The sequence below is a fragment of the Pleurodeles waltl genome, chromosome 10 (genome assembly GCF_031143425.1).
Source record: "Pleurodeles waltl isolate 20211129_DDA chromosome 10, aPleWal1.hap1.20221129, whole genome shotgun sequence".
Lineage (NCBI taxonomy): Eukaryota > Metazoa > Chordata > Amphibia > Caudata > Salamandridae > Pleurodeles > Pleurodeles waltl.
This window is the reverse complement of record NC_090449.1, coordinates 596,404,275-596,420,155: the sequence shown is the minus strand read 5'-3', so window position 1 is coordinate 596,420,155 and position 15,881 is coordinate 596,404,275. Positions and strand designations below refer to the sequence as shown.

Below are 15,881 nucleotides of genomic sequence, written 5' to 3'. Positions count from 1 at the left end.
CAACAATTTCAGGACCACACTGTTGAAATGAGTTCCTTTGTCTGACACGAGAGGAGTTGGGAACCCGAACCAGGGAACTTTACTGTGGAACTGTCCTTTCTCCTGGTCATGTAGGCTTTAACCCAGCCTGAAAAAATGTATGCAGTGACTAAGATGTATCTCAGTCCAATGCACACAGGAAGCTCTATTAAATTCAGCTACATCCGGTTGAACGGTCCTCCTGATCTAACTATATGACTAAGTGTAACAACTGTGCTTTTTCCTACATTCATCTGCTGTCATATGACACATCTGTGGCACACGACTTCTGTAATCACTCTGAATCTGAAGTTAAACCATGTCTGTCTAAAGGTTCTGATCATTGCATCCCTACCTACATGTACCTGCCTGTGATAGTATCTAACCATAGGTAAAAACATGCTGTTAGGCAACACTGCTCTTCCATCACTTGAAACCCAAATATTATCCTCATTTCTCTTGGCCCATTCTTCTCTAACTCAGCTTTGCTGCTCTTCCTCTGTCACTTTTTCCAGCAGTCTCTTAACTTCCTCCCATGTATCTACAACAGTTAACAGGAAATTTTGACTTGTCTCATCCTTTGTCTCATTCCATTCTCCATTAAAGGAAGTACAACTGAGGGCACAATATCGTGCCACTTCATCAGCTGTGTATTACCTAAAGTTACATAGTCATTAGATTTCTTGTGTGCAGCAACAGCAATTTTTGCTGGCAGATGTAATACATTCAACAGGTTATAAATCTTATCACCGTTGCGGATAGGGAATCCAGGGGAGGTCATGAACCGTCTCTGGGACCCCAACTGTCGGAAATCATGAACAACACCAAACCCATACTGACTATTAATGAAAATTGTCTCTTTGAGGTGCTCGGACACACAGCATGCTGTGTTAAGAGCAACCAATTTGGCTACTTAGGCAGAAAATACTTTTCAAAGCTAGGAGGCATCAATCACACCTGAAACCGTGCAAACTGCATAACCAGCTCTCAGGGTATCATTGTTATCTCTTAAACAGGAGCCATCAACAAGCGTGATAGTCCTTTTCAGTTATGTGGACATCTTGAATGTTAGGTCTTGGTTAAGTGCACAGTTTAGGCACATCGAGAGTGTCATGCTCAACCTCATCCACACAGTCATTGACATTTTCACCAGGATTTGGCAATAACGTAGCAGGGTTCAAAACTGTATGCTTCTTGATGTTAATATTTGGAGAAGCAAGGATGACTTGCTCATAGCGGGTCAAACCTGTGTTGGTCAAGTGTTGGGTCTTGGTTCAGGTCAACAGAATTTCCACTGAGTGGGGAGGAAAAAAACATTCAGGCGATGACCCATAACAATGCCTTTGCACTGTTTAGTGCTGAAGCTCAGGGTGGCGACTGCCTTTAAAGAACCAGGCAGCGCTGAAGCCACAGGATCAAGTATGGCAGAAAAATAAGCCACTGGCTTGCTCGCATTTCTATGCAGCTGTGTCAAAACCGAAAGGGCCCATCATCCCTCACAGCAAAACAGCTGTGAAACATTTGTTATTGTCAGGCATTCTCAGTGCTGAGGCTTGGCATAGGCTTTCTCTCAGTTCTGTGAAAGGATGTATGCAGTTGTCATCCCATGGTACAGGATCAGTCACATATTTGTGTGCCAGCTGCCTGTAAAGGCTTAGCCGAAAGAGTAAAGTTTGGAATCCACTGGCGACAGTAGCCAACCACTGATAGTATTTTTTTGTGACACTTGCTGTGCGCCTTTCTCAGTGTGGTGACCTAAGTGCAGGACATCTTTTTTCCAATACCGTAATTTTGCTGGGGACACTTTGTCCATTCTCTCCTAAATGATTTAAGACAGCAGTTGTATCTCTCCTGCATGCTTCTCGAGTGTTTGATGCAACAAGTAGGTAATCTATATACTGCACTAAGACTTAGTGATAGGGCATTTTAAGGGGTTTCATATTCTTTTTCAAGATCTGGTTGAAATCGAAGGACTCTCACTAAACACTTATGGAGTTTGGCACAATGCCAAAACATGACTGCTGAATTTTAACATGAAGAGAAATTGATTTTCCTCATGCAGTGGTATGGAGAAAAAAGCTTAACATAAATCAATTGCCGTAAACCGTTCTGCATCACATAGAATTTGGAATAAAATCACTGCAGGACATGGTACCACGGGACAACATGGAACAACAATCTTGTTTACCATTCTCAGGTCCTGGACTATGCAGTACTTTCCATTGGGCTTCTGCAGTCCTAGAATGGGAAAGTTACATGGAGTTCCTATTATCTCTTACAGGTAATTTCAGTTATACTATCAATCAGGAGAGTGATTCCAGTAATTGTCTCAGGCGTAATGTTATATGGGGGCATTTTTGTATACACTGCACTTGGCTTCATCGTTATTTTCAAAGGCTTAACTCCTTTGAGTCCGATTTCCTTTCCTGAAAAATCCCAAACTTCAGGTGTCCCTATGTATTTTAAATCCCCGGGCAAATCATTGCATGTCAGCATTGGGTACAATGTGACACTCCAATACTGCTTTACAATTTTACAGGCTACATTTTCCTCATTTGTTTGGATTGCGATACCTCAGGGTGTGCAGCTAATGGAACAGTTTAGCTTTCATAGTACGTTGTGTCCAAGTAAACTTGCAGGACTTGAATTACAGACCCCAATCTGGTGCTCATCTTCAAATTAACCTATTTTTAGAGCGGCATATTGTCTTACAGTTTGGTCAACTGTCTATTTGCTACTCCGACAACCTGGATTCTCTTTCGTAAAAGTGGCAAGTTTGGCACTTCTGCTGTCCTGACAGTGGAACATGTAGCTCCACTGTCAGCTAGGAATTACACATCATGACCCATAACGTTGACATTTCCATATGGATCACATTAATCTACTTCAATAGATACACCTAGCTTGCAGTCCTCATCATCTGAGCTATCTACTTGAAGAATTTCCACTCGGTCCATTAGGGGAAACTGTGATGCTCTCTGATTCATTTTTGTGTTTGCAATTTAATTTGAATGCTGTTGGGCGAACAACAATTTGTGTTGTCATCAGGGCTTGTGGTACTTGCATCTACTGTCCTGAGGACACATTTACATTTTGCACTCTGGGTCTTTGAACTGTCTGAATTTGAACCAGATTATTGCCTTGTACCTGAGCAACTCCAGTATTCTGCACTTGATTATTCACATTTTTAAAGGGACGCTTTATTTGCCAATGACCCAAATTTCTGTATGTGTGACACAGGTTAGTTCTCTTCAAATTCTCAACATCAATCACACCTCCACTTTGACCTTTCTGAATACCACGTCCTCTACGTCTAGGCTAGACAAAGTTTGTTACCTGCTGTAGCACTCCTAGCATACCTCCAGTGTTCACAATCATCTGCGGTCTCTTAGCTAGCTTTCTGTGTAGCTTTCAATTGCATGATCATAACCTTCTCTTTTATCTTTATCTGTTTCAATTCCAGTTTGTTGCTACAATACTTAGCCTACCACAGGATTTCATCATTCAGTTTATTTATTCTGCCAACAAATCAAGTGCTGCTGAATTATCTCACTTATGTCTGACTTCATTCCCTGTGTAAATCTGAACACAAAATGATCCATATCTTTAGCTTCTATCGTTTCGGTAACCCCTGTCATGCTTGAAAGCCTGCTGCAGTCTTTCTGAATAAGCATAATCTGAATAAGCATAAATCAACTCTTTCAACTCCTGTACTGTCCTGTCAGTCTTGTGCCAATCAATATCTTTAGGAGACACCTTGTTTTTCATACACTCAGTCACCTTGTAATACTTTTCTCATCATTTCTTCAGATGTTGCATCTGTTACTGGGTCTCTTTGAGGTTCACAGTCTGACCAGTCAACATTCACTTTGAGTTCAGTGTGCAAATCAACCGGTCCACAATGTGAAACAAGATATTCAAATCCTCCCACAGGCATTTACAAAGTTTCACAAATCTTTGTCTGCTTGTACCCTTCCACTGGCTTCTCTCTCAGTCTTGGTTAATCATTGGTGAATGACAAAATCTCACTCTTACTCCAGGGTACAAGAACATAGGTGGTCATTCTGACCCTGGCGGTCTTTGACCGCCAGGGCGGAGGACCGCGGGAGCACCGCCGACAGGCCGGCGGTGCTCCAATGGGGATTCCGACCGCGGCGGTAAAGCCGCGGTCGGACCGGCACCACTGGCGGTGTCCCGCCAGTGTACCGCGGCCCCATTGAATCCTCCGCGGCGGCGCAGCTTGCTGCACCGCCGCGGGGATTCCGACCCCCCCTACCGCCATCCAGATCCCGGCGGTCGGACCGCCGAGATCCGGATGGCGGTAGGGGGGGGTCGCAGGGCCCCTGGGGGCCCCTGCAGTGCCCATGCCACTGGCATGGGCATTGCAGGGGCCCCCGTAAGAGGGCCCCTACATGTATTTCACTGTCTGCTGCGCAGAGAGTGAAATACGCGACGGGTGCAACTGCACCCGTCGCACAGCTTCCACTCCGCCGGCTCGATTCCGAGCCGGCTTCATCGTGGAAGCCTCTTTCCCGCTGGGCTGGCTGGCGGTCTGAAGGCGACCGCCCGCCAGCCCATCGGGAAAGTCAGAATTACCGCCGCGGTCTTTCGACCGCGGAACGGTAACCTGACGGCGGGACTTTGGCAGGCGGCCTCCGCCGCCCGCCAAGGTCAGAATGAGGGCCATAGTCTCTACCTGGTATCTCTGTCATGGGCAGCATCTTTACATTGTCGTCTGCTTGATTTGTGCCTACCAGAGGCACGTTTAGCTTTGTTTTCTTCTTATCTCTTTACTTCGCCCATCTGCCTTCCCACTTATCTATAGCTCCCCATTTCTAAATGTACGTAATCAAATCTTTAATGTGCAATTTAATTTCAGGGGAACTCATATTGACTATATATTTTGTGCTAAACTCCTATCTGTAACTTATCTTTAAGGACTTTGATTTCTCAAAGTTCACATCATATTTCTCAGCTACTTCAGCTACTCTTTCATAAGTCTGTCCTGCACATTGGGTAATGTCTTTGCACATAAACTGCAGTCCGTCTTCTGTGTAAGTTTCCAATTGGGCTGTGTCTAATGTTTCTAAAATCTCTCTCTTTCTCTCTCTTCCTCGCTCTCTGTTTTTTTCTGTCTTGGCATTGCAGTTTGTAATACCTGTTGCACCTTTCAGACTCAAATTGTTTAACCAATCATTCAGCTGCTGTGCAGTGAAATCTCGTAAGCTTATATTATTATTCTGTATTACTTCTACTCTTGAAGGACCTGCAGTCTGCTGACTAGGGGTTATAAAGTTTGACATGTTCCCTAATGTATTAAAGGATACTCCTCCTTGTGGAGAGATGCAGTTTACATTCAGGATCCGATAAGGTCTAGGCACAAAAGAAGGTGGGGTTGCCTGAGGAAACCTCTCATCAAGAGTAAATCCTGTCTGACTTGTCATCGGGTTTGGATCTGCAATTCGTGTAGGGGTCAACGGTCCAACAAGAGCAGTATCTCTCCATCCCTGAGTTGTTAGAATATACTGCTGTCTGCATACCAATTAGTAATATCCCAGCAGGTGTAAGTGGTGTATCCGGAACTGTTGGAACATTTATTGAATGTGCATTGCTTCCAGACATACCTGGAGCATACAAGGGAACAACGGGATCTATGGTCACGAGAACGGTTAATACATCTGGATATGATTTGTCTGATTCTGTGGAATTGTCATTCCTATACCCTGCCCTGTTAAGGCCGGTACTGAAACCTTGTCTTGTTTGACTCGGGGTAACATTTGGCATTGACTTACCTAGATTAAACATTTGTAAGGGTGGATTTGAAATAAAATGTGCGCAGGTGGATTGACATAAAGGGACTGTACCACCTTCTTCACATTAGACTTTGGCACAAACTAATTCACAATGGGACCTAGTGCAGGCTGAACTGTGTTAAAATTCTGAACTAGTTGATTTGTGTGAGGAATTTGTGTTAATGAACTTGAAGCCGTACCTGGTACTATCTGATTCTCTGTCTGTGCAACTGGAGCAGTAGGCACTTTCGGGTTACATTTTGCGCTGTTTCACTTGTTGCTCCTACCTCAACTGAATTGTGTGGAGGCGGACGATTCATCAGGATCTATTTTATAAAACTATCATCTGAATCACCCTCATAGGTCATTGTCTATTTATCCTCAGCTTCTGTTGTCTGTTCTGCCTTCCCTGTCTTTTACCTAGTCCTGGGTTTAGTGCTTTCACCATCTTCATTTGAAATAATTGGATACATTCTGATTCCCCCAATTATATCTGCTCTCCACATTTTCTGTTCTGCATCCCATCTAGCCTCTCGAAGTGTCTTGATTGCTTTCTGCATTCTGTTCTCATGTTTGTAATTTCCTCTCGTGCTATGAGTTCCCAAATACTTAGGGCTTCATACTGTGCGGGTCTTGAAGGCTATTTCGTCTCAAAGTATTTGCCTCAATTAGTCTAAAATACTCTGGTTAAAATTTCCATAACTGGGAAATGATATAAAAACCCTTCTTTCTCAGTGATTTTGCACAACTGTTCAAGCCACAATCATGCATGAAATCCTTTCACAGACGATACATAATGACCTGGAGTACCTTCGGGTGAGATCTCTCTACCCTCTCTCAGCAGAATAAACACATCTCCTCTTTTTCAAAGCTTTGAAGAATTTAATCTTTAGTCAAATTCAATTAGTCGCAAAAACTTTTCAATTGAATCAGGAAGTAACTTCAATCCCACAATCCTTTTCTAGCTATGTTCTCAACTAATAGCAACTAGACACTGTCCACCACTACCATTGTGGCCTCACACCAACTGACCTATACTGGTGTGGCACACAGTGACGTCACACTCACTCCTTTCAGCACTGCATTTCGTTCACAATTGTCTCTCACACAATCGCTTACACACACACACACACACCTAATGCAAAATATTGCGAGCGTAAACCAACAACCTATCTGCACGCTACAGGATAGGAACTTAAACATTTCAAAGCTCTACGGAGATTCACTTTCCATCTGTAGTTTTCACAATTAAACGAGTGAAACTTGACCAGCAATTCTCACTCTGGTTGACACAGATCCTCCATGTGCACGCTGGATTCACTTAATACCAACCACAACTCTCACTCAATGAAAACTGTTGGCACTGTCAACGACGTCTGATGACTAGTACTTCACTGCAAACAATAAAGGAACGAAGTGTCTTCTACACTTGCACGTTATCCTGGGATATTAGGCCACGAAGAACCCATCAACAAGAACAACCATGGACATTTTTTAGCAACAAGCGCCACAATCGAAAGAGTTTGACTCCGTAAAACACAACATCACACTTTACCTCAATCTTCAGGCCAAAAACAATGCAAATGCAAAACCCTAATAATACTCAGAAATCTGTCCCTTATAGGCATGATGCTGGAACGTCATCTGTCTTCAGAATGGACCATGGGACAGAATTTGCAGTGGACTAACTTTGAACTGGGCAGTCGCTTGGGACCAGTCCTATCTCCGTAACACTATACTTGAATGGTTCACCTTCCTTGCGGGACAAACCATTCCTCTGCTGCCAGATCTGCTGGATCATTTTAATCCTTTGCAGGAATCGATGTTCATCGAGGTCAATGGATCTTTGGACCCTGCATGGGATGTGGTAGAACCATACAACAATATTTCAATACAAACCAATTAACTTGCACAGTATGACCAATGTGGCCATACAAGTAAAACTACAGTCAGGAATATAGTTAAAGGATTTATTACAAACTTAAGCTAGGAGTCATCTAGACAGTTTGCAAGACAAAGTTATAAAGATATAGAAACACCAAGGGTTGACCAAGGTGACGAAACAAGTTCAGGCGAACTAACATTAGGAGAACTAAGCACTCTACAAAAACAGCACAAAACATCAATAAGATAATTTGATGGACTGAAAATAAACGTTGCTCCATTGTATTAAGCAGCACAGCAGTTCAAATCATCAAAGTTCAATTTGGTTGGGGACAGGGAAACCCTACAGTTAGCTAATCAGGGAAAAACATGTGGGGCAGAACACATGCGGGCATAAGAGAAAAAGAAAAAAGAATTTGGAAAAAGGTAATCTTGGGCAACAAGTTACTAACTAGAGTGGGCAAAAGGTAGGTAAAAAGGGAAAGCATCAGCGTATCAGAAGCTTGGTCAAGAGTGTTCTGTGAGGTTTAGGGAGAATATCTCGTAAGTCTCTGCAAGGCATTTCAAAGAGGCATAAGTCAGATAGGCAGATACTTTTCAAAGGGCTCAACATTCAGGGTGCAGGACAGAACGAATTCAGCTTGTCATCTTTGGAAATCTTTGGCTCTCTGCAGAGAACCTGACCAGAGTCCTGCTGGACATTGAAATATCAAAGTTTATACAGCAGCCTGATTTGTCAGCACAACAGTTCATTTGACGTTGAAGGGGCATCAACCAATAAAAATCAATGATAACACTCCAAGTTGAAACAGCCATAGGTTTTCCGAAGTCTGTCAAGAGAACATTGTCCATCTGTGTAGCTCCACACAAGATTGAAACAAATGTTTAAATTGATAGTCCACACTCGGGATGTTCCACATCCAAGGTTGAATTCTTAAAACTCTCTATTTGTAAAACAATATACATCTATTACCAAAATAGTCTTCTTATGGGAATGAAGTCTGAAAGAAAGGTACTCATTAGCAAGATATCTTGACATTTTCTGCAGTGTCACGAAATACAGGGCCTGGCAGACCTAGCTTAGTCTAATGCAAGTAAGTTAATACAGCACATTAATACACATTTTACTATGTAAACTATAAATTCTGCATTAATAATTCTCCATTAGCATTCATGTTACAATAACGTTAAACAAAATGACTGTTAATACAGTTGTCAGTATAACGTGAAACTGCATTTCTCTATTTTTGCGCACATATTTAAAACATTAATCATTAGAAAATCAGTATAGTTTCAACAGACTATTCATTTACAGCCTAACATATAAAATAATATCAGTGTATTCCTTCAAACATTTAATTAAATTTCAATACCATCCATGTTTCTATCATTAGTTTAAACAAATGTACATAATGCATAGATTGTTACTTCTAGATTGTCATGTATAGATGATCACTGTGACATAAGGGACGGTACTAAAGTTTCTTCTGTATCAGTCATGGAAGTAAACGACTAACATGTTTAAAGATCTTTTCTTAACTTGTCACCTCTTTTACCTTTTAGCAAATAAACTTAATTTGTGCACAGACTATTCATTTACAGCCTAACATATAACATAATATCAGTGTATTCCTTCAAACATTTAATTAAATCTCAATACCATCCATGTCTCTCTCATTACTTTAAACAAATGTACATAATGCATAGATTGTTACTTATAGATTGTCATGTATAGATGATCACTGTGACATAAGGGACGGTACTAAAGTTTCTTCTGTATCACAGTCATGGAAGTAAACGACTAACATGTTTAAGGAATTTTTCTTAACTTGTCACCTCTTTTACCTTTTATCAAATAAACTTAATTAGTGCATCAAAGTCGCCAGCCCTTTGACTGTTGCTGTTGAATCGCTTCTTGGAGGTGCACCAGTCTTTAGTAAAATACCATTTAAAAAAAATGGAAAATGGGAGAGAATTAGTTAATAATTTCTTCTTAAGGGGGGGCATCACAGTACAACTTAATTATGCAAGGTAGCAGCAAGAACAGCTGGTTTAAGATTATTCTCCTTAGCTTTCCTCCAGTTCTGTGTGCTTGGATTGAAGGCACAGGGTTTAAAAGGATGTTTTAGGCCTGATGTAGTTATTTTATACACTGTAAAGAAGCTAGGGAATATTAAAATCATATTTGATCGTTTGGCAATGTTAAGTGCTTTTTCTGATTGGTGGAATGGCTGGCTGATAAGTATCTTGAGCAATATGTACTATCATCTTTACTCACAGATACAGAATAGATAAAACCCTATAGCACATCAGCCTTCTTTCCTAACAAATCCGTATTAATAGCGGACCAACTGTCAAACACCCCAAGCATTAAACATTCAATGCATGATACCCGTGAGAATTGTTTTCACCACGCACATGGGATAGTGCTGAAAACATGGCATGACAATAACAAAATTCATAGCTTCAAAGGTGTGTCCTATTGTTGTGTGATATATTCACTACTCCTGGTTTTTCACGCCATTGCACGTTACTACTGAGGTTTTTGAGCCCATAATTACAATGTTGACAGCATCATTTCAAGTCCCAAAATATGTGATGTCTATTATAAGATCAGGGCTGACTTAAAGTGAAACGAATGCCATGGGACTTGACATCTATAAATGCCCACACAACAATAGCAGCACCACCTTAATATAGTCTGGCAAATAGTGCAGAAAAGCGGTGGTAAGCATGCTTAAAGCATCACATTTCAGGTGCCTTAGAATTCAAGGCTACAAATTAATCTTGGTAAAATTCAAAATGTTAAAGTTTTCACAAGGTAATGTTTTTTATCACTTAAAATATTCATTAAGGAGTACCTTAACAACCCCCAGCTGTGCCCCAGAATTTGTTTACTAAAGCAGGTGAACATGGCACTCTTTCTTTATAAATCCATTAATAGTTCTGTAAACCATGCAGAATCTTGACAGAGTGAATGCGGGAAGTAATGAGATAGACGGTTATGATGTGTGAGTGAGGGTGCGAAGCACAGACTTTTTATACTTAAACAGTGTAACATAGGTCCATTTGACACTGTACCAATGGGATGACACAACATACCCTGCATTACTTCTCCTTTAATGTGGATATATATTTTCTTACAATGGCTGCATAAAACAAGTTTAGAAAACTCAGAAGAACCGTTTTTTGTTTGTTTTGGAGGTCAGACAGCTAAAACAAGTAGAAAGCAGGGCCCCTAAATCAATAGAGAGATCAAGGGTAATCTACCAGAGGTATACCAACATCCCTCTCTTACATAATGTCATACACAAAGAGCAAATGAAAACATAAGAAATAATAATATCGCACATTAATAATATTTATGTATAATGAACACAATTATATTATCATTTATATCGAAAATAGCAGTCATTTCTATATACACGCACCCCCTCTGAACAAGAAATACAACAAAGAATACAAAAACAAAGGAGAACACACCATGCACAAAGACGACAGATACCGCACAAATAGACACAAACAAAGTCAGAAAAATCTCAAGACAAAACAGAAAAATACACGCAACAGATAAACCCCTCCATACCAAAACATCATTTATAAAAAAAACTAGATATTTACAAAAAGTAACAAAAAAGATAAAAGAGAATAATCTTAAACCAGCTGGTATTGCTGCTACCTTGCATAATTAAGTTGTACTTGTTCAGAGGGGGTGCGTGTATATAGAAATGATTGCTATTTTCGATATAAATGATAATATAATTGTGTTCATTATAAATAAATATTAATGTGCGATATTATTATTTCTTATGTTTTCAATTGCTCTTTGTGTATGACATTATGTAAGAGAGGGATGTTCATATACCTCTGGTCAGACAGCTAAATACACACTGATAAGCACTTATTTCAAATGGTTTGTAAAACACCACTGAAACCCACAAAAAATAAACACTGAAAACAGGACTGTCTAGTTTTAAACCTTAGGTGCTCTGGATTTTAGGATTTATGGTGTTTTCCCCCACTCTGTATTGCAGCAAATCCTACATGCACACCCTCCCCTCGCGACTTGATGTGCATTGCCATTTAGGTTAAGCTGCAAAAAGAAGAATGGACTTTGCCATTACTAGACCTTAACTTTTTTTAATTTCTATTTTAGTTGAAGAAATTGTCCCAAATGTGATTGAGCCTTCCTTCGGTCTCGGTAGAATTATGTACACTGTGTTTGAACATACATTCCATGTTCGAGAGGGTGATGAACAGAGGACGGTAAGTATTTAGGCTATTGGTCCATCTGTAAGCAAAGAAATATGGTGGAGTTTTATATAGTAAAGTGGTCCTGTACTTATAAGTATTTGCTGCAGTATACAGAAACATCTTCTGGAAACATAGTATGGGATAGCCTGGTGGTGTGGCAGTGCTTTTGGTAAGGCATTATTCACCTAGATTTTCCTCTTTGCCGAAGTTAATTTTGCCTTAACAGCATATACTAATTTTGAACATGGTATTTCTAAAAATGTTTGGTAGACTCCAGAGTTTTAACTTATATCCATTAGCTAAAAGACTTAGGTTCCAGGGCGTGGGATTTAACCACAAATTCTCACTGAGGTTGAAGTGATTTCATCCTGAAGTAGTGAGCAAAGGTGTTTGGAGTTTGTGTTGCATATTAGTTTCCATGGTTCTTGTTTATATTTCCATTGTCTCTGTGGTGGTCATCCTTAACTCGTAATAAGACATTGGAAGTTAGACCTTGTCTAAGTCGTGGATGGAGTACATAGACCATTTCTGATTTCCCACCGGATATGGCTATTTTCCCATTCTCCCAAAAAAAAAAATAACGATTGAAAAACAACAGAAAACGACTATCTAACTATATAGTAGAACAAGACGCTCGGTAGCGAATGAAACTCGTGTCTTCTCTTCTCTTGCAAATGTTGTTTTTGTTTTCCAGTACTTCAGCTTCCCTGCGATTGTGGCTCCGTACAAGTGTTCCGTCCTACCTCTAAGCCAGAATCAAGAATTCGTGCCTTTTGTCAGAGAACTCTGTAAGTTTATTTAGTCAAGCACACTCTTATGTGGTGTTATTTTTCAAAGCAGGCAGTAGGTGGCAGCCTCTACTCGTATTTTGTAGAACAATGTAGCTATCCTTGTTGCCTGCATTTACCGTGTTAGCGTAAATGAAGGCACTTTGTTAGTACGCTGTAATGGAAGTGATTTAAGTTGATGGTTGAGAACTTCTAGACCAAGGGAAGTTCTTCATGCTCTGTAGAGTTTTTGCTGTTTATGACTTTCAGTTTATAGTTAACTACGCGGCATACTGTTTTTAAGTAAAATTTGTATTTCAAAATTCAAACGTAATGCAAAAGAAAATCGATTATTTTCCGTCGTCCTTACGATCAACACTTATATTAACCCGTACAACCTAACATCTCTATTAGCATAATTGGTCATGTACATCTTCACTAATTTTAGTTTCACACTAGGAGCAGGTGAAAAATATATTGTGCATCTGCTGTTAGCCAAAATCCAAACATACCCAACTGCAAGTAGTAGCTGAAGTGGCCATTATTTTTGCCGCCTCTGCGTGCCATGCCTACATTTACTGCAGATGCCTTAATCTTCCCATGATCACCGGTAGGTGCGGGAAACGTTGCTGGGACAATACAGGGGGCATACCAGCAAGAATGCAGGAAGGTGGAAGGTCGGTGGTGTTGACAGATCTACACTTTCCTTGGAGGTAGGTAGGGAGGTGCTGGGGATAGGGATAGGGCCGAAGTGGGGCATATTGGAGTGGGGGGAGGTTGAACGTGGTCCTTTCTGCAGGGTTAGCTTCGACCACAAACATTTGCCTTCACCCTCTTATTTTCTGAATTATTTTTTTGTTGTAAAACTTTGCAAGCTTTAACACTGCTAACCAGTGCTAAAGTGGTTGTGCTCCCTTCCCCTAAACATGGTAAAATTGGCTTACACCTAATTTGCATCTATAATTTACTTATATGTCTCTTGTACAGTGTGTAGGAAGCTGGCTCTTTATATAGTGGCTCAGAGTAAGATACACTGTGCTATGAGTCCAGGCAAAGCCCAGATGTATCACAGAGGCACAAATTACATCCCAAATGCTCTTTTGTGTGGTAGTGTGGTTGGGCAGTTAGGCATATCAGACCAGAGTGCTAAGTATGTAAGGTGCACACATACTGATAAAGGCACACACTCAATAAATAAAGAAATACGACTCCACTTTATAAAGTAACACATACTTTTATACAAACTTTGATACCAAGATCACCGAAATAGAGTGAGAACTTTTCAAGATAGGAATTTTTAGAGTTTTTAAAGCTGACAGAATGTAATTTTTGGGTGCGGTAATGTTATCCTATGGGGGGAAATGTCTTGCGTTCAGACACGTCCCAACTACTTACAGATCTGTTCTCTAGAACTTTAGTGAGTATGGGGCAGGGTCCAAGGCCACACTAACAGGGCACCTTGGGAGGCTTTGTGGTATCCGGGTGCAGAAGAGGGTTATTGCACTGGGAGTCCCATTCATTTCTGTGGAAAAGTTGCTGCAAGTGGGAACTGGAAGGGCAGGCCAGGGAAACCCACGGGGGGAGCTCGACACTTGAGGTCCTCTGGTATGTGGGGACACGCTTGGTTCACTTCTCATTTGGATCTTGACCTCTGGTCCAGTGGTGTCTTCTGGCATCGGGTCTGGTGCTGTACATACTTGCGGTTGCTGGGGATCCACAGAAACAGTCTTTAGGTGTGGACTGGGAGTCCAGTCCGACCAAGCCAACAAGTGGGCTCAGGTCTCATGAGGCTGGGAGACATGGGGACACCCATGATCAGCTTCTCTTAGGTGCAAAGGTGAGGCGTTGGGTCTTTATCTTCAGGTCATTCGAGGTTGCAGGGGGGTCGGCAGAAACAAGGTGCAGATGCAGTTTTTTAAGTCCACAGTGGGCGAACTGAAGGTGGTCTTTGTCTCTGGAAGGCCTGTGGACAACAATGACACCTTGGCCCACTTCACCTCAGGCTAGGTGCCTTGGGTGCAGTGGTGTTATCTGATATTTGCAGGGAAGCAGCTTTTCTGCTCCCAGGGAGTTCTTCTTGGCAATGCAGTGGCAGAACAGGTCAGTTGCTCCTCGAAGGTCGGGCGCAGTAGGCATGCTGGCAGGGTTGGTACCAAGCCAGTCATGCTCCTCATTTCTCGGGTTCAGCAGGTTTCTTGTCCACTCTTACTTTTGTGTCCAGCAGAGATCTCAGGATCTGCTATCAGGGGGACCCCTAATTACTTAATTTAGGAGGTGTTTAGTAGAGCGAAGGATAGTAGCCAATGAGCTACTCACCCTTGGGGGTCATGACCCCCCCCCCTTTTCCTGTGGGGAGTGTGCATCACCCTGATTCCACCACACACAAGATGGTGTAATTTCCTAGGCTGTGTCCACTTCAGGCTGGCTACCTTAGGGGTGTGTCCAGTCTGGAAATGTAAGATGCCTCCTGCATAGCTAATTGTTCGATAGCATGTGTGGCTGTACATACACATGCTCTGCATGGATACACAGGCTCTGCATGCTCCTGTTATCAATTGGTGGGTTTGGAGTGTTGCAAGTTGTTTTTCTTCAAAGAAGCATTTTCGAGTCACTGGATTGAGTGACTCCTCCTTCTCGGTGATACTGCGCATTGACATTGACTTCTTTATTCAATTATTTTCTCTCCATCGTTTGCTTCGGCTGTGTGTCTCTTCACTCAGTCTTCCCCTCTCTCTGGTTTTGAATCCTTTTTTTCCTGTGTTTACTCCATCTACTATATTGTTCTTGATCGCGCTTACTCATGTTCTCGTGATAGTCTCACTCGGTCGGTCTGGGAACTTACTAAACACCCTTCGGGCGCCCTCGCCTGCTCGGGCCTACCTCAGCGCATGGCACCATCCCATATGCTGGGCTGATGCAAAGGACGCTGTTTCATTTCTGCCCTCGATGCCACCCTTCCCGCACACTGACCAACATCTGGTGTGAAACCTGTGCCTCTCCCCAATCATCAAAAAGCCGCCTGCAGATCCTTCCAGTAGAAAAGACCCCTTGATAGCGCACAAGACTCCGGAAGACCAGCCAGACATCTTCGATGAGGAGCACACCCCGAAGGAGCAGGAACAGAAGGAGGCCTTTTACAGTCAGGACTCCAATGTCCAGTCAGTTT

At 41.8% G+C, this 15,881-nt stretch overlaps 1 protein-coding gene across 2 annotated transcripts in view; it reads left to right on the top strand.

Moving 5' to 3' along the window:
* The window catches only part of GARS1 (glycyl-tRNA synthetase 1), a 156,652-nt gene that overhangs the window by 115,154 nt on the left and 25,617 nt on the right, over positions 1-15,881 (top strand). For both annotated transcript variants that reach the window (XM_069211052.1, XM_069211051.1), the window contains exons 14-15: positions 11,851-11,960; positions 12,643-12,736. In XM_069211052.1, coding sequence (XP_069067153.1) covers positions 11,851-11,960; positions 12,643-12,736 — 204 coding nt within the window. The remainder of the gene's footprint in view (positions 1-11,850; positions 11,961-12,642; positions 12,737-15,881) is intronic.